The 18,219-nt window shown below is 40.9% G+C and overlaps 1 protein-coding gene across 1 annotated transcript in view; it reads left to right on the plus strand.

Moving 5' to 3' along the window:
- The first annotated feature begins 5,643 nt into the window (after positions 1-5,643).
- The window catches only part of LOC307013486 (collagen alpha-6(VI) chain-like), a 58,174-nt gene continuing 45,598 nt past the window's right edge, over positions 5,644-18,219 (plus strand). The window contains exons 1-5 of the mRNA XM_079640886.1: positions 5,644-5,822; positions 7,286-7,439; positions 11,915-12,019; positions 15,918-16,496; positions 17,014-17,571. Coding sequence (XP_079497012.1) covers positions 11,944-12,019; positions 15,918-16,496; positions 17,014-17,571 — 1,213 coding nt within the window. The 5' untranslated portion in view covers positions 5,644-5,822; positions 7,286-7,439; positions 11,915-11,943. The remainder of the gene's footprint in view (positions 5,823-7,285; positions 7,440-11,914; positions 12,020-15,917; positions 16,497-17,013; positions 17,572-18,219) is intronic.

Consider the following 18,219-nt stretch of genomic DNA (forward strand, 5'->3'; position numbering starts at 1 on the left):
ACTATATTTTGATGAGAATACTTTTATACTTTTACTTGAGGAACATTTTGAATGCAGGACTTTTACTGTAACAGAGTATTCCTAGACTCTGGTACTTCTACTTTTACTCAAGAACAAGATCTGAGTACTTCTACTTTTACTCAAGTACAAGATCTGAGTACTTCTACTTTTAGTCAAGTACAAGATCTGAGTACTTCTACTTTTACTCAAGTACAAGATCTGAGTACTTCTACTTTTACTCAAGTACCAGATCTGAGTACTTCTACTTTTAATCAAGTACAAGATCTGAGTACTTCTACTTTTACTAAAGTACAAGATCTGAGTACTTCTACTTTTACTCAAGTACAAGATCTGAGTACTTCTACTTTTACTAAAGTACAAGATCTGAGTACTTCTTCTTTTACTAAAGTACAAGATCTGAATACTTCTACTTTTACTCAAGTACAAGATCTGAGTACTTCTACTTTTACTCAAGTACAAGATCTGAGTACTTCTACTTTTACTCAAGTACAAGATCTGAGTACTTCTACTTTTACTAAAGTACAAGATCTGAGTACTTCTACTTTTACTCAAGTAGAAGACCTGAGTATTTCTACTTTTACTCAAGTACAAGATCTGAGTACTTCTACTTTTACTCAAGTACAAGATCTGAGTACTTCTACTTTTACTCAAGTACAAGACCTGTGTACCACCTCTGATAAAGTGTAAAGACAATTGGAGATCCCATCCAACGTCTGTTCAGAAAGCAAGAGAAGGTGATCAGATGGCAATCAATCAACAAAGTCTTGAAATCCATTGACTTTTACTATATTGCAAAAACATACAGACGTGTTTGCGGAAGTCAGGAAAATCCATCGAAGTCCGATACTTGCATAGTTAGTGCAAACACTAACCCATAGTAAACCTTTTAATCTTAGTTTCAATAGAAATGTTTAGTTGTTAATGGTAACATGGACATTAAATCGTATCTACTGCTGATCACCGCAGTAACACGTCCTGCATCGTCCCACACACACACAACAATACAACAATACGCGACAACACGTGTAAATAAAGTTCCTCCTGTATTCTCTGTCCGTGACCTCTGCTCTGAACACATCTGAACCATCATTAATGTCCCTCACTGGGAGCCGTCTGCTGAAATGCACCAAATACAAAAACACCAATTTAAGCAGAAACAGCTGATTTCATCACAATCACTTCCCTTTTCTGATGGTGCATGTGCAACAATGGAAACACACACACACACACACACACACACACACACACACACACACACACACACACACACACACACACACACACACACACACACACACACACACACACACACACACACACACACACACACACACACACACACACACACACACACACACACACACACACAGACACACACACACACACACACACACACACACACACGTGGCTTGTTGGCACCTGGTCAACCTAAAAACATTTAATTCAAGCGCATCATATTAACACTCCTCTCTTTCAGCGCTGTGTGGAGCTGCAGAAGCTGTGGGAGTGTTTGGCTGCAGACTTTGGACTGGATGACCTGATTGGCTCGTGCTCAGACTTCCTCAGAAATTCAATAGAACTGTTAAGTAATGCCAAAGAGACGACATGAACAGATGATGCCAGAGAAAAGGATTTATTCAGAGGATGTCACTGTCTGGTGGTAAACAAAGGAGTCAGATGGAGGCGTTTCAGGCCGGGGCTGGGGGGGGGGGGAATTCCCTCTGAATTCATGATTGTGTATTCCGTAAATGTATAGGAATGTGTCGGAATATTGTAATATTAAAGATCTTGTACTTGAGTAAAAGTAGAAGTATTCAGATCTTGTACTTGAGTAAAAGTAGAAGTACTCAGATCTTGTGCTTGAGTAAAAGTAGAAGTACTCAGATCTTGTTCTTGAGTAAAAGTAGAAGTACTCAGATCTTGTTCTTGAGTAAAAGTAGAAGTACTCAGATCTTGTACTTGAGTAAAAGTAGAAGTACTCAGATCTTGTACTTGAGTAAAAGTAGAAGTACTCAGATCTTGTAAATGAGTAAAGGTAGAAGTACTCAGATATTGTACTTGAGTAAAAGTAGAAGTACTCAGATCTTGTTCTTGAGTAAAAGTAGAAGTACTCAGATCTTGTACTTGAGTAAAAGTAGAAGTACTCAGATCTTGTTCTTGAGTAAAAGTAGAAGTACTCAGATCTTGTTCTTGAGTAAAAGTAGAAGTGCTCAGATCTTGTTCTTGAGTAAAAGTAGAAGTACTCAGATCTTGTAGTTGAGTAAAAGTAGAAGTACTCAGATCTTGTACTTCAGTAAAAGTAGAAGTACCAGAGTGTAGGAATACTCTGTTTCAGTAAAAGTCCTGCATTCAAAATGTTCCTCAAGTGAAAGTAGAAAAGTATTCTCATCAACATATAGTGAAAGTAGCGACAGTAAAAGTAGTCGTTGTGCAGATTGGTCCATTTCAGAATAGTAGATAGCGTTTTCCTCTGAATAGTTTGAGAAATGAAAGATGATACTGTAATCAGGCTTAAAAACACTGTGATCACTGGGAAGTGGAGAAATGAAGGTAAAGTTTTGTACTAATGCATTTAAAAAATTCAAAAAGGGACTTCCTGACAGGTTTTTATTTTACATAATAATATGACAACCAAGTCTTTGAAACTTGAATCAAAACGTATTTCTCTCTTCCTGTAAATCATTTCCCCAGACATATAGCCTCTCTATAGGGCTGTATTTGAGCCTTTGCAAACCGTTTACATGCACTAAAACCTTTTGAACACACTACTGGAGAGGGAGCTCCGGAACAAAGGCAGCTTACCTCTTATCTCTGTAAGTGAAACAAACATTAATGTATTCTTCTATTTTAAACTTGTCTTATCGTTTTGAAGCTTTTCTTTAAAGGTGTTGAAATGTCTGATTTTAAAATGTGCTTTGCGTCTTAATGCTATTAATGTGTTATATGAATGCCATGCTTTTCCCAAACTTAAGATACAATATCGCTTTTTCAGAGAGTCCTGATAGTCCTCATATCACGTCCTGTGTCTTTCTAAACCACTTTATAGGCTTATATAAATATCAGGAGGACTGATGTAATGAGGGGATTTTCTATGAACATAATAAATTAAGGAACTACAGAACACTTAGAAGCTTACTAGGCCCTCTGACAGAGGAATAATCCCCACCCGGCCTTCTGCAGAGACTTGGCAGAAGTATTACTTTCTTTGTGAGAATTGCGGGAAATGTTCCCAGAAATTCACTGGAAATCTGTCTAATTCTCAGCTGGCCCCAGACTCTGAATAATGACTCTGACTACTTCTTCTCTATAAACAGTCATCACATTCGGGTGTTCTCCAGTGCTTGAATTGGAATAAAAAAGGTGCCAGTACTCTAAATCAGCAACAAGTATTTGGCACAAAGTCATAGTATATCCTATAATGCTGGTGGGTTTGTCTCTTTACTGTATATTTCAGAAAGGCTCACTGTACTTAAACAAAATGACTCAGGGTGCATCTGAGATTAGAGGGGGTGCAGTGGTAAAGTGCTATTTTTATAAGTGGGGAGTGGACCTGACACCCTCTAGTCTAGGGGGGTCCGGGGGCATGCTCCCCCGGGAACATTTTTTTTTAAATATTGAAGTTAGATGCATCAATCTGGTGCACTTTGAGAGCAAAATGAAGAGATATATGGATACCTCTCAACATCCATAATGAAACAACTGTAAACAGATTTACTTTTTCTTTATGGATATAAAAGAAAGTAAAGCTTGACTCCTACTGGCTGGTTAAATGACTCCTCGTCCCTGAGGCCACTACCAGTTTTTTGTGCCATTTTGCTGGATTTATTTGTCAATAGCGTTGCTGCACAAAGTGATAGCCCTCTAGTTTAAATCTACTACCCCAAAAAGAAACATATGGAGATGGGTTACTATTTAAAAAAAATTGCAAATCTATTTGGGAACAATGGGGCCGAGCCTGAAATCCTATAGGGGGGTCTGGGGGCATGCTCCCCCGGTAAGATTTTTTTTTAAATGTTGGACTTAAATGCATCAATCTGGTGCATTTTGAGGGGGAAATAAAGAGACTACACCCATATGAAACAAAAATGTATACATTTAAATAATCATAAAATCATAAGTACATGGCCATAACCAATAACATACAATATCCAATATGAAAAAACATTGAAACTTGTTTATTTATTTGTTTTTGGTTCATTTATAGTTGTGAGTGTGTCTGGGCTCCTGAATCGGCCTCTCCTGTCTCCCTCCTTTCCCCCCTGCTCCTCTTTGAGGCAACAGCAAAGATTAGTTTTAGCTCTCAACAAGTTTATCTTACCTTTTTTCACCTAGTTAACATTTTGTTTGTATTATTCATGCATTTTACTAATCACTACCCCCTCAAATGGAAATATGTGTTTACATAAATGGAGACCGAACCGTTTGAGACCCACTGAGATAACTTAAACTAAGTTAACTATCTAAAGACTCAGAGAGTAATTTACCTCACCAGAGCTGTAGTTATCAGCCTCTCAGTCTGACAGCAAAGGACTCTCCCTCCACCTTGTTGTTGAAAAAGCTCCTTATATCCGTTAGCGCAGCTAGCTAGCACCAGATGCTAACAACAATACACGTAACCGGTGCGCGCACTTTCTCGCTCGCTCGCGCCACACATACACCAACACACACCCTCCCGAGCTTGAATGACACACAGAGACCAATCGAGGGCATTAGTATGATCTGTATGAAAGTGGCAATGTCGGCAGGCCACGTCATGTAGACAGCCAGTCACCCTCTGTGAGGCAGAGTCAGACCCACATTTGCGCTGCGTTGCGTTTACAATATATATATATATTGCCGGCGGCTGAGTACCGGCATTTTACTGAGTACCGGCACCTTGCCGGTACTCAGTAAGAAGTGCCGGTACCACATGGGTAAAAATCAGAAGTGCCGGTACTGCGTACCGGTGAGTACCGGCCCAATTCAAGCACTGGTGTTCTCCATTAAAACCCGGGGGAGAAACCACAACATCTGAAAGCAACAGCGTCTGAGGGCTTCTTAACATTTAACCTGTTTAGCCCTGAGCCTGTTTTTCAGGTCTCAGGCTCGAAAATGACATTCCCAGAACAAATGACCATATCTTCCCTTCTAAAAGGGTTAAATTAATAATCTTTTTTCTCAAAGTAATAATAAACCTGTGAGTTGGATGTAGAAGAGTCAGAATCAATATATATGTTTTTTATTTTAAAGAAAATTCAGTTTGAACATAGTAAAAAACTGTAAATTATAGCGTCCGTCCAAACATTATTTTTTACTTATAGTGAAAACTACCCTTGGATGATGGTAAGGCAGACTAAAAGCTTTAGGAATCCAAAGAACAACATATAAAAAGTACCCTGTAAAAAGATTGATGCAAAACAAGTGACATTTGACCTTTTTAGAGAGGTTTAGAAAAATGAACTCCACCTCTGAGGTGATTTGGGTGGAAATGGGGGTTTTACCGTTTCTCTGGAACCCATTGGTCGATTTTGGTGATTGACATCCCTTAATGACCGTTAGAGCCAATAGAATCTAAGGGGAATTTCCACATGCACACACATGTTACCATCGAGAACTGAGAGCTATGTGCACGCAGTTTTGCATGAGAGCGAACCTATCTCTCGCTCTGACATCTGGAAACGGAAAAGCAGGTTTATTGCTCATGGATTATCAGAAATCATTCAAGGGGACAGACACATTGGATTAACCTATGGATTAACTTCAGCAGCGTTTTAATAGTTTTAATGCCATTGAAGACAACCTTTGACCAGACTACGACCTAGGTAAGCAATTTTGCCGTTTCTAGCTACCTAGCGCCACATGTTTTGATGTCTGTTCTTGTTAATATCTTCTTGAGTTCTTATCATAGAGTGATGATGTAGGTACCTATCGATTCTGTGTCATCTCACGATGCTATTCGATATGTTGGATGTGCAGTTAAGATAAGTAATAAGGGTGTTATGAGTGAGTTTCTGTGCAATGATGCGTTAGCATTGTTTCGCTTGTAGCTAATTCAGAGGCTGAGCGTTAGCTTTGTGGTTTTAAAAAAAAGGAAAAAAAAGATCAGTTAGCTGAGTTTCTTCCCGCTACATGGATCCAACACACACACACACACACACACACACACACACACACACACACACACACAATAATATAGTAAAGTATTTGTATGGGCTAATACTTTTGTACTTTTACTCAGACAAGATGGTATGTGGGAGAAACTGCGGTATGTAGGGAGCACAGGGGTTTTACCCTCTGCAGAGCGTGTACATGCACGTGGACCATGTGGAGAGGGAGCAGCACAGAAAGCAGAATAGGGATATAACAAATAAACACCATTCTTGGCGTTCAGATCCCTTTCTCGTGTGTCCTTGGTTGACCTATTACTGGGAGTGATACCATTTGAAAAGAATCCCTGTAGCAGGACATTCATGGGAGAGAGACGGATGGTTTGAATTAAGACAACCAATTTGAAATGTACTAAAGTTATTGATCTCCTGACATCAGTGTGGTGGTGTTGCCCTGTGCTGACGTTGTTTATTTGTTTGTTGCCGGGAAGCACGCAATACAATTCAACCCTGGTGTTCGGTTCTGTGTGTGTGTGTGTGTGTGTGTGTGTGTGTGTGTGTGTGTGTGTGTGTGTGTGTGTGTGTGTGTGTGTGTGTGTGTGTGTGTGTGTGTGTGTGTGTGTGTGTGTGTGTGTGTGTGTGTGTGTGTGTGTGTGTGTGTGTGTGTGTGTGTGTGTGTGTGTGTGTGTGTGTGTGTGTGTGAGAGAGAGAGACTTCTGTGTTTCTGCTCCTGCCATTCCCGCACAAGGTTGCAGCATTGTTGATAGATTGAAGCACCAAACCTGTCTGCTCTCACATTCCCGCATTAGGTCTTGCGGGAACCATTTGATGATGATGTAGAGGAAGAGGCTTCAGAATGTGAGTCTGACAGTGACTTTGAAGAAGAGGAGGAGATTGAGCATCAGCTAGTTACTAACAAAGGACGAGCCGAACATTGCCCATGCTGTTTATAGTGCTTGTAATTGGGATGAAGCAAACATCTGTTGAGTCTTTTAACATCAAATAGTTTGATTGTGTTGAATTGAAACCCAAAAGGCAGCTGGTCCACAGACCCAGGGACACTGAGTAACAATATGAACACCACTCAAGGGTTAAGAGAAAAATAAAACAGATACAACCAAACTGCTTTCTTTGGACTGTCCTCGTGTCCCGAATGAGACTAAGTTAATCTTTCACAGGAAGCTGTGTGAAGAGGAGGAGGTCATACCCTTCCTCCCCTTCTTCATCCTCCTCCTCCTCCTCCTCCTACTGTTCCTCCTCTTTCTCCTGCAGCCCCTAAAAGCTGGAGGACCTCTGCTTGTGTTCAGAGGGAGCTGGAGGAGCGGCACGTCTGTGAGTAACTCCTCTATTGTTTTGTGCATTGATGGAAATGTGGATTGTGTCAGTTTGTTGAGTTAAATGTGTAACGATCAACTATCTCAAATAGTTGTGTTAAATAAACGCACAAAGGGTTCTTGAATGAAATTATATTATAAAAGGTAAACAGAAATAATAAACGGATAATCTGCTCTTTCCACAAAATAGTCCCCACGGAAATGTGTTAACTAAAGTCCATATGCACACATTCACAAATAAACAAAGACAGGTTTTCTGCGTTGTTCAAATGTATTCAGTTTTTTGAGCCAAACAAAACCCAACAAAAAGTTCACTCGCGCTGAAATTGTCTTTACTGCGTAATCCATACTGAAGTTCATTGACACCAAAAAAAGGCAGTTGCTAACTAAGCTACATGCCTTAACCTTTTCCCCTACCGTTTATAAGAAACACTGAGATCAATCTGCGACTGTCACAGATGTAACTCCTCCGACTCACCCTGTAGATCTGCAGAACGCAGCTTTGCCCTGATTAAGGACGTCTTTAACTTAAAGGTATTTTCAACTTGTATATTTTCAACTTTTTTAAATGCTGTTTTATTTCTATTTTGAGATTTTTACATTTTAGAATTGTTTATTTCTACTCTTTTAATTTCTACTTTTTTTATGCTGCTGTGATTCGAGCATTTCCTAATTTGCGATCAATGAAATACTTCTTATCTTATCTTCAGGTGTCATTACTGTCAGGCTGTCTTTCTCAAAGAGTGGTCCGCGAGTATATTTGTAAAATGCCACATTTGAAATTCATATTATAAGTTTAAAGTGTTTCTCAAACTGTTAAAAAATTACTAGTATAGAGTGTATCATAGATGTAGGTAGGTAGGTAGGTAGGTAGGTAGGTAGGTAGGTAGGTACGTACGTAGGTGGGTAGGTAGGTAGGTAGGTAGGTAGGTAGGTAGGTACGTAGGTAGGCGGGCAGGCAGGCAGGCAGGTAGGTGGGTGGGTAGGTAGGTAGGTAGGTAGGTAGGTAGGTAGGTAGGTAAGTAGGTTGGTAGTTAGGCAGGCAGGCAGGCAGGTAGGTAGGTAGGTAGGTAGGTAGGTAGGTAGGTAGGTACTTAGGTAGGTAGGTAAGTAGGTTGGTAGGTAGGTAGGTAGGTAGGTAGGTAGGTAGGTAGGTAGGTAGGTAGGTAGGTTGGTAGTTAGGCAGGCAGGCAGGTAGGTAGGTACTTAGGTAGGTAGGTAGGTAGGTAGGTAGGTAGGTAGGTGGGTAGGTAGGTAGGTGGGTTGGTAGGTAGGTAGGTAGGTAGGTAGGTAGGTAGGTAGGTAGGTAGGTAGGTTGGTAGTTAGGCAGGCAGGCAGGTAGGTAGGTACTTAGGTAGGTAGGTAGGTAGGTGGGTAGGTAGGTAGGTAGGTAGGTGGGTAGGTAGGTGGGTAGGTAGGTAGGTAGGTAGCCTACGTAGGTTCGTTTTACATCTTATGTCATAAATGATTTGCGCAGTCAATTTGAGCGGTCAACTAAAATAATAATCAAAAGACCGGTCAACTGACCAGATGGATCGATGGCTAAAGACAGGGTCAGTTAAAAGAAAATTAAATGAAAAATCGGATGCGACAGTCAAGGTGCATCGTCCTGACGCAGGTGATTCAGCAGCAACAAGTGATTTTGTGTGCGTTACTGAGTCCCAGGAGAGTGGTTCGCTGTCTAACAACCCCCCGGCTGAAAGCTGTGGAACTCGGCTTGAAGGCAGAAAGTCCAGCGCTAAAGAGAAGAGAAAATATCACAGCGGCTACATCAGATGGAGACTGGAGATGTGTTTTGTTTTATGAGTCGTTGGCGAACGAGGCTGTGAAACCTGCCAAGCTCAAGAGACATTTTGAAAGTAAACACAAGGATTACATTGGCAAACCGTTGGGAGTTTTTGAGAGAAAACTTGATGAATTTAAGAAACACATGGCGAAGGCGCCTTCACAGTTTTTTGTACCGGGGGAAAATGCGAAGGCGACAGAGGCATCATCCCTTCTGATTGCAAAAGCAGGAAAACCTCATTCGATAGGTGAGAATTTAGTCAAACCAGCTGCAAAAGTTATGACTAACATATTGTTTGGGGAGACCGCAAGTGACGAAATTAACCGGGTCCCCCTCTCTAATGACACTGTCCAGCGGCGAATAACAGCCATGGCTGAAGAGGTGAAAAATCAGCCGATCACGCGTTTACGCCAAAGCCAGTTTTTCCCACCGCAGCTGGACGAGTCAACTGATATCGGGAGTGAGGCAGATCTGCTGTGTGTGTCAGGTATATTCATGCTGGCGTGTGCAGGATGAATGTCTTTTTTGTCGTTCCCTGCCGACCAACGCCACAGGGGAAGCCATTTTTGACTCGGTCAACAATTTCATGGTGCAGAATCATATCGACTGGACACGATGTGTTGGTATACAGATGGTGCGACTGCAATGACTGGAAAACATAAGGGAGTGGCAAATCAGAACTGGACCAGTCTGTGAACATTTTGAATACAATAAAAACCAAAGCGCTGAACACACGTGTTTTTAAAGCTCTGTGTGAAGAAATGGGAAGTGAACACACAAAACTGCTTTTTCTTTTCACTTGATTTTAGATGATTTGAGAAGCAACGTTAGTCAGCGTTCTGTCGAGGCCTTCATTAAATCAGAATCACTTACAAATCTGGCCCAAAAGTGATGTTAGATGTTAGATCGCTGCAAAATCGTCCATCTCAAGTCTAAATACTGTTAAAGTTTTGATTGTTTGTATTTCAGTCTCAACAGACTAATCCATTTCCACTCTATTGGGATTAACGGTTGTGCTGACATGAAACCCAAAAGCAAAACTAACAAAATTACACTTTTGTAAATAGTTTTTCTTTGAATGTTTGTAATTTATCAAATTAATTATATTGTGCATTCGTTATCCGACTTTTCTTGCAACCAAACGTTGATCCTTTGTGGTGCTAATATGTTTTCGTGTTAGAAATTAACTAGTGGAACGGGGAAAAAATGCCTCAACAGATCACAAAATGCCCCTAAAATGTGCGTTCGAGGACCGAAAATGTGATTTTGAAGAACAAAATATGTGTTAAACAATAAATGAATGCTACACCAACTCTTGTGTTGTGTTGAGGGCCGTTGAAGATCATCCAGAGCTGGAGACTAGCTTCCCTTGGGAACAGCAGTATCTTTATTCTCTCATGTTAGAAGGCGCTGATGAATATTGTGTGCATTTCAATCTGGTCTGATTTCAGATTTAAAAACAGCAGCTCGATGCACCAGTTCTTTAAATGTTCCAAAATGCCACAACCTTTAAGACAAGAGGCGAAAGTTGAACCCATGAAACTGAAACGGAAAACCCTTGAAGTCAACATGGTACCAATATCTATGTTTGAAACTTATTAACTTTGTTTGTAATTGTATCTGATATTAATATTGTTACGTCCCAACTAGGGGAAGAGGAATGCAACACACACCAGTATGTAATTGGTAATAATCATAAAGGGTTTATTTAAAATAGCTGGGTAAACAAAATGGCAGGCATGCAGCCTGGAACAAACAAAAGGGCACAGGTTGACAAATAACCAAACAAAAGGAGGACTCTAAGAAAGGAGTCTAAAGACATACAGGGAAAATAAATACTAATACACTAAATAAAGAACGAAACAAAACCTCACTCTAAAAGTGGTACAACTAACACAAAGAATCTATACAAAAACACAACTAAACTAAAGGCAACCGTCACAGAATCCTAAGCTACTCTAAACACTAACTAAGCTACTCTGCACTCTAACTAAGCTACTCTGCACTCTAATTAAGCTACTCTAAACACTAACTAAGCTACTCTAAACACTAACTAAGCTACTCTAGACACTACTAATCACCCCAGTTTAACCACAGAACAAAGAGCAAGTAGCGAGAGGCATCTGTCCCCATACAGAGCCTCCAGAATGATGATTGTCCCCAAGCTTTGTAGTCATCTCCAACAGGTGTGCGCCGGCTGTGCGCTGCGATTGGAGTGCGTCGGGCCCGGTGTGCTCCAATCGCAATCTTCAGAGGCGGACCAGGAGATGGCAGCCAATGCCGGGAGGGCAACCGCACAGCTCATTTACATAGAACACACACAGCTGAAAACACTCAGACGACCAGGAAGGCAGCAACCGTAACAAATATTAACACTTTCCCATTTTTAAATAAAGTTTCAAAGAATCTTCTACAATATTTGGTATATTCTGTTTTAGTGAGCTGGTCCAGAGCAACATGGTGAAGAGATTACAATCTACTTAAACACATTCCTCTGACTCACTGTTTACAGACCATTAAGTCGTACTCAATGCAATCACTCGTATAAAGGTTTTTTTTTTCTGTGTTTCCTGGAACTTACAAAGTGTTATTTTTACATTTGAGGGGTTCATGTGAAATGTGTTATAAGTTAAAAAAGCATATTTTTTCCAAAGTTCTGAAATACCTCTGTTATGTTTTTGTTGTAGGAAGAAAGGCACCCACGAAGCGTCCCAACATGAAGGGAAGAACAAGAATTTTCCTCGGCGTTATCGTAGCAGCGTATTTCTCTGGCATCGCTGCTCTGAAGACAGGTGGGTCTTTAAACACAGGTTGGGTTTTTTAAATAAGCGATCACGTAAATGTTACTTCGAAAAGACCTTGGAAATAGTATGAAATAGAGAGGCGCAGTGATGATGTTTTTTTTTGTCCAGACCCAGAAGTGAGCATTGCAAGGGCTCCCTCGACAATGAAATTAGTATGTGGTGTCTCTACTTTAAAGAGTCCTCTCCTGCTGATGTTCAGGTGTATATCAGTATGTAGTGTCTCTATTTTAAAGAGTCCTCTCCTGCTGATGTTCAGGTGTATATCAGTATGTGGTGTCTCTATTTTAAAGAGTCCTCTCCTGCTGATGTTCAGGTGTATATCAGTATGTAGTGTCTCTACTTTAAAGAGTCCTCTCCTGCTGATGTTCAGGTGTATATCAGTATGTAGTGTCTCTACTTTAAAGAGTCCTCTCCTGCTGATGTTCAGGTGTATATCAGTATGTAGTGTCTCTACTTTAAAGAGTCCTCTCCTGCTGATGTTCAGGTGTATATCAGTATGTTGTGTCTCTACTTTAAAGAGTCCTCTCCTGCTGATGTTCAGGTGTATGTAGTGTCTCTACTTTAAAGAGTCCTCTCCTGCTGATGTTCAGGTGTATATCAGTATGTAGTGTCTTTATTTTAAAGAGTCCTCTCCTGCTGATGTTCAGGTGTATATCAGTATGTAGTGTCTCTACTTTAAAGAGTCCTCTCCTGCTGATGTTCAGGTGTGTATCAGTATGTAGTGTCTCTACTTTAAAGAGTCCTCTCCTGCTGATGTTCAGGTGTATATCAGTATGTAGTCTCTACTTTAAAGAGTCCTCTCCTGCTGATGTTCAGGTGTATATCAGTATGTAGTGTCTCTACTTTAAAGAGTCCTCTACTGCTGATGTTCAGGTGTATATCAGTATGTAGTGTCTCTACTTTAAAGAGTCCTCTCCTGCTGATGTTCAGGTGTATATCAGTTTGTAGTGTCTCTACTTTAAAGAGTCCTCTCCTGCTGATGTTCAGGTGTATATCAGTATGTAGTGTCTCTACTTTAAAGAGTCCTCTCCTGCTGATGTTCAGGTGTATATCAGTATGTAGTGTCTCTACTTTAAAGAGTCCTCTCCTGCTGATGTTCAGGTGTATATCAGTGTGTAGTGTCTCTACTTTAAAGAGTCCTCTCCTGCTGATGTTCAGGTGTATATCAGTATGTGGTGTCTCTATTTTAAAGAGTCCTCTCCTGCTGATGTTCAGGTGTATATCAGTATGTAGTGTCTCTACTTTAAAGAGTCCTCTCCTGCTGATGTTCAGGTGTATATCAGTATGTAGTGTCTCTACTTTAAAGAGTCCTCTCCTGCTGATGTTCAGGTGTATATCAGTATGTAGTGTCTCTACTTTAAAGAGTCCTCTCCTGCTGATGTTCAGGTGTATATCAGTATGTAGTGTCTCTACTTTAAAGAGTCCTCTCCTGCTGATGTTCAGGTGTATATCAGTATGTTGTGTCTCTACTTTAAAGAGTCCTCTCCTGCTGATGTTCAGGTGTATGTAGTGTCTCTACTTTAAAGAGTCCTCTCCTGCTGATGTTCAGGTGTATATCAGTATGTAGTGTCTTTATTTTAAAGAGTCCTCTCCTGCTGATGTTCAGGTGTATATCAGTATGTAGTGTCTCTACCTTAAAGAGTCCTCTCCTGCTGATGTTCAGGTGTATATCAGTATGTAGTGTCTCTACTTTAAAGAGTCCTCTCCTGCTGATGTTCAGGTGTATATCAGTATGTAGTGTCTCTACTTTAAAGAGTCCTCTCCTGCTGATGTTCAGGTGTGTATCAGTATGTAGTGTCTCTACTTTAAAGAGTCCTCTCCTGCTGATGTTCAGGTGTATATCAGTATGTAGTCTCTACTTTAAAGAGTCCTCTCCTGCTGATGTTCAGGTGTATATCAGTATGTAGTCTCTACTTTAAAGAGTCCTCTCCTGCTGATGTTCAGGTGTATATCAGTATGTAGTGTCTCTAATTTAAAGAGTCCTCTCCTGCTGATGTTCAGGTGTATATCAGTATGTAGTGTCTCTACTTTAAAGAGTCCTTTCCTGCTGATGTTCAGGTGTATATCAGTATGTAGTGTCTCTACTTTAAAGAGTCCTCTCCTGCTGATGTTCAGGTGTATATCATTATGTAGTGTCTCTACTTTAAAGAGTCCTCTCCTGCTGATGTTCAGGTGTATATCAGTATGTAGTGTCTCTACTTTAAAGAGTACTCTCCTGCTGATGTTCAGGTGTATATCAGTATGTAGTGTCTCTACTTTAAAGAGTCCTCTCCTGCTGATGTTCAGGTGCATATCAGTATGTAGTGTCTCTACTTTAAAGAGTCCTCTCCTGCTGATGTTCAAGTGTATATCAGTATGTGTTTCTCTGGTACTGTAAATAAGTTTTCCAGAAATATAGTCTCCTTTATATGCAACAGATCTATGGACAAAAACGTTGTTTGACATAACATTAAAGTTTGCCTGTTAATAGTTTTGAAGCTCAATAAACAGCCAACAGTCGACCAGATGTATTTGATGTCTTCCAGACACTGTTATCTTTAAGCTTCCATTAAGCTACTCTAAGTTTTTCAGAAACATGATCATTGGAAGCATCTGGACATGTCCCAGAATACTTTGCAGCCAAGACATTACGCATGCTTGAGACTTTCTAAGAAATGAAGGAAATGTGTTGGAGCTAACAGCTGAGGGGAAACCGGTCCCTGAAGAGGTGATGAAGTCTCTAAGGGGAGGGATCTTCATCCTGACTCACTAATGAGGATCTTTGAGAAATATAAACTCTGACCAAAAAAGGCTTCCCCTTGCAGGATCAAGACTAACAGCCTCTCTGGGATAATCGAAAATATGTTCGCGATGCAGTAAATGTAGTATTGATGGACACAGCCTATTATTTATTTGATAATAAAACGTTGTGAACAAAAAATATGCAGATAGAGAGCTGGTTAGCGTAAGCTGTAAACTGTTAGCTGTTAGCTGTTAGCTGTTAGCTGGTTAACGTTAGCTGTTAGCTGTAAGCTGTGAGCTGTTAGCTGTTAGCTGGTTAGCGTTAGCTGTTAGCTGTAAGCTGTAAACTGTTAGCTGTTAGCTGGTTAGCGTTAGCTGTTAGCTGTAAACTGTAAACTGTTAGCTGTTAGCTGTTAGCTGTTAGCTGTTAGCTGGTTAACGTTAGCTGTTAGCTGTAAGCTGTGAGCTGTTAGCTGTTAGCTGTTAGCTGGTTAACGTTAGCTGTTAGCTGCAAGCTGTAAACTGTTCACTTTAGCTGTTAGCTGTTAGCTGGTTAGCGTTAGCTGTTAGCTGTTAGCTGTGAGCTGTAAACTGTTAGCTGTTAGCTGGTTAACGTTAGCTGTTAGCTGTAAGCTGTTAGCTGTAAGCTGGTTAACGTTAGCTGTTAGCTGCAAGCTGTAAACTGTTCACTTTAGCTGTTAGCTTGTAACGTTAGCTGTTAGCTGTTAGCTGTTAGCAGCCTGTGGGCAGCACAGTCCTGCTTGGCTAAATAACGAAGAAAACAGCTAACGGTAACAGGGCTAAATCAATGTATTATTATTTATTGTTTGACTTGTAGTGTCTCGTCATTAAACGCCACGATGTGCATTATTTAGTCCTCTGGTAAAAAGAGGGCCATATAAAATCCTTTTGTTAAAAAACCTCTTGCAGCATGTTTTTTTACCCTAACAAAGAACAGGGAAGGGAAACCCCCAAAAAGCATGATAGGGCCTCTTTAAACATTTTGTCTTCAGTGATCATAATGATCTGTTTAATTGTTTGTTTCCTTAAATATTTGTCTTTGTTGTTGCTGCTGTGATGCAAGAAATGTTTCAGACTTGAGCTGTCAATAAACAGAAGAAATGTTTACGTCCCCAGAGCTGAACTTTTTCTTCCCCTCGTCCAGATTGTGAAAATGCCACCGTGGCCGACATCGTCTTCCTGTTGGACGGATCCTACAAGAAGAACTTTGTGAAGGTCAAAGGTTTTCTCAGCAGTGTCATCAAGGACCTCAACATCGGCCGGAACAAGGTTCGTATCGGCGTGGCTCAGCACGGCGTTGAAACTTCCCGGGAGTTTCTGCTGAAGGATCACATGGACAAGAGATCCCTGATGATCGCAGTTGAAAACATGTCCTACCAAGAAGGAGGCCCAGAAACAGGCATGTCCATCGACTTCCTCCGGACGCAGTATTTCACGGAGGTGGCAGGGAGCAGAGCCGGCCAAAGGGTGCCTCAGATCGCTGTGGTTATCACGGATGGAGAGTCCATGGACGATGTGATCGCACCCGCCCAGCGCCTGAGGCAGCAGGGAGTCATCGTGTTTGGCATCGGGGTGGGAGAAGCCAACATGACGCAGCTCAAGTCCATCGCCAACCGGCCTCCAGAGCGCTTCCTGTCCTACATCAGTAACGACGCGGCTCTGAGGAAGCTGAAAGACAGTCTGCTGAAAACTGTGTGCGTCTCAGTGGAGGATCAGAAGCAAGGTAAGGCAAAGGATTGAAGAAAACATCACATAATAGTCCATTTGAATCCATAAAGTTTATATTTCTAAGCGGGCAAATTAGGTTTTGGTATTTGAAGATGAGATCTACTGGGTTTGTTTGAAAAACAAGAAATTGATCATCATACTGTTTATAAGTTTCCTGCTGTTACAATCATGCAGTCCTTGTTGGTAACAGGTTTTTAAGGTATACCTATTCCCAATAGGTCATTCAATGGCAGCCATCAAAGAGCGTGGCTAGACATGATGAATTGTGCAAAGGGGGTAATGGGAATTCATGGTGCTGTACCTGCTTGTGTATGGGTACAAAATGAGAGCTTGGAAAGATTCAAAGTTAGCTTAATGTGAAAATACCTGAAAATACTAAATGTTAGTGCATATCCTACGAGATTAATGATCTTTAAGGTTGAGTTATTGGATAAACTAGCCATACACTTTGGAGTATACTGACGTCTTGACTGTAATGTAAGAAAAAGTAATAATGTTGTCTCTTTTTCCAGCATTGACAGACAGGTTTGCAGATATCTTCTTCATGCTGGACGGTAGCATGGCTCCAGGAATGGTCCCGGGGGTCATATCTGACTTGGTTGAATTGATCGATCGTCTCAATGCCTCAGCGTCCACCTACCGTATTGGTTTGGCCCAGTACGGTGAAGATACCAAGGTCGAATTCTCACTTGACAAATTTAAAAACAAACAGAAAACCATCGAAATTGTCAAGCGTTTCCGCCTGCGCCCAAACACCAACAAACCAGCTGACCTGGGCGGTGCCCTGATCAACGCCAACACTCACCTTTTTACCAGTGAGGCTGGGGGCCGTGCGCATCAAGGCTCCCGACAGTATCTGGTTGTAATGAGTGCAAAAGACTCCAAACGCTCCGTGTATAGGGACGCTGAATTGATCAAATCATCGGGGGTAACTCTTATAGGAATGAGTGCAGGTGCAAGTATGGAATCAATCGAATCATTTGCCAGTACTGACTACGCATATAATACTTCAAACGTGTTACTTTTGGAGAGTGTCATCTTGACTGAGAAAAAGGAGATAATTACTGAAGGTGAGAATCCCAACCATCCTATTAGCAGTTTTTCATGTTTTTCAGTTAGCATCTAGAAGTGGACAGCTACAGAAAACTAGCATTCATAGTTTAATTGAAATCCTAGCCACCTCTAATCGCAGAACACAACATTATGCTTACTGCTTTGACCTATGTTAGAAGCAGTGATGTGCGGCAAGGTTCATGGTTGGAGGCTCTGACTCTTTTAGAGAGTCAGATTTACAAATATTATATTTTGACCTTAATCAAAATATTCTGTTATTTTCAAAAGATTTTTTTGTCTGATGTTTCGATTCATTTTAACAAGACTGTTAAACAAAAGGATACCCAAAAAATGTAGTTTAGTTTAAATATTGGATTGTTCTTTCTTAGTAAGATCCCATTTTCATTACAATTGTGGTCTTACCTTGACTTGAAGATGAAGTCCATGCTCTCCTTCTGGACAACAATCTCTATTAGTTTTTTGTAAAAGTCCTCCTTATCTTCCTGTAGTTTGAAAAGTCTAGTTTGTTGTTTGTGTCTACCGTCTCTGTGTAGAATAACAGTAGCAACAAGAACCTGTGAGCTCACGTGCGCCCCCTGCAGTGCGGCAGAGGTTATGTCTGCTATCCAGCCAGTTTCTGTGGGGTGACACATTCTGAGGTGAGG

This window comes from Notothenia rossii, assembly GCF_949606895.1.
Source record: "Notothenia rossii genome assembly, chromosome: 7".
In the NCBI taxonomy this organism is placed as follows: Eukaryota; Metazoa; Chordata; class Actinopteri; order Perciformes; family Nototheniidae; genus Notothenia; species Notothenia rossii.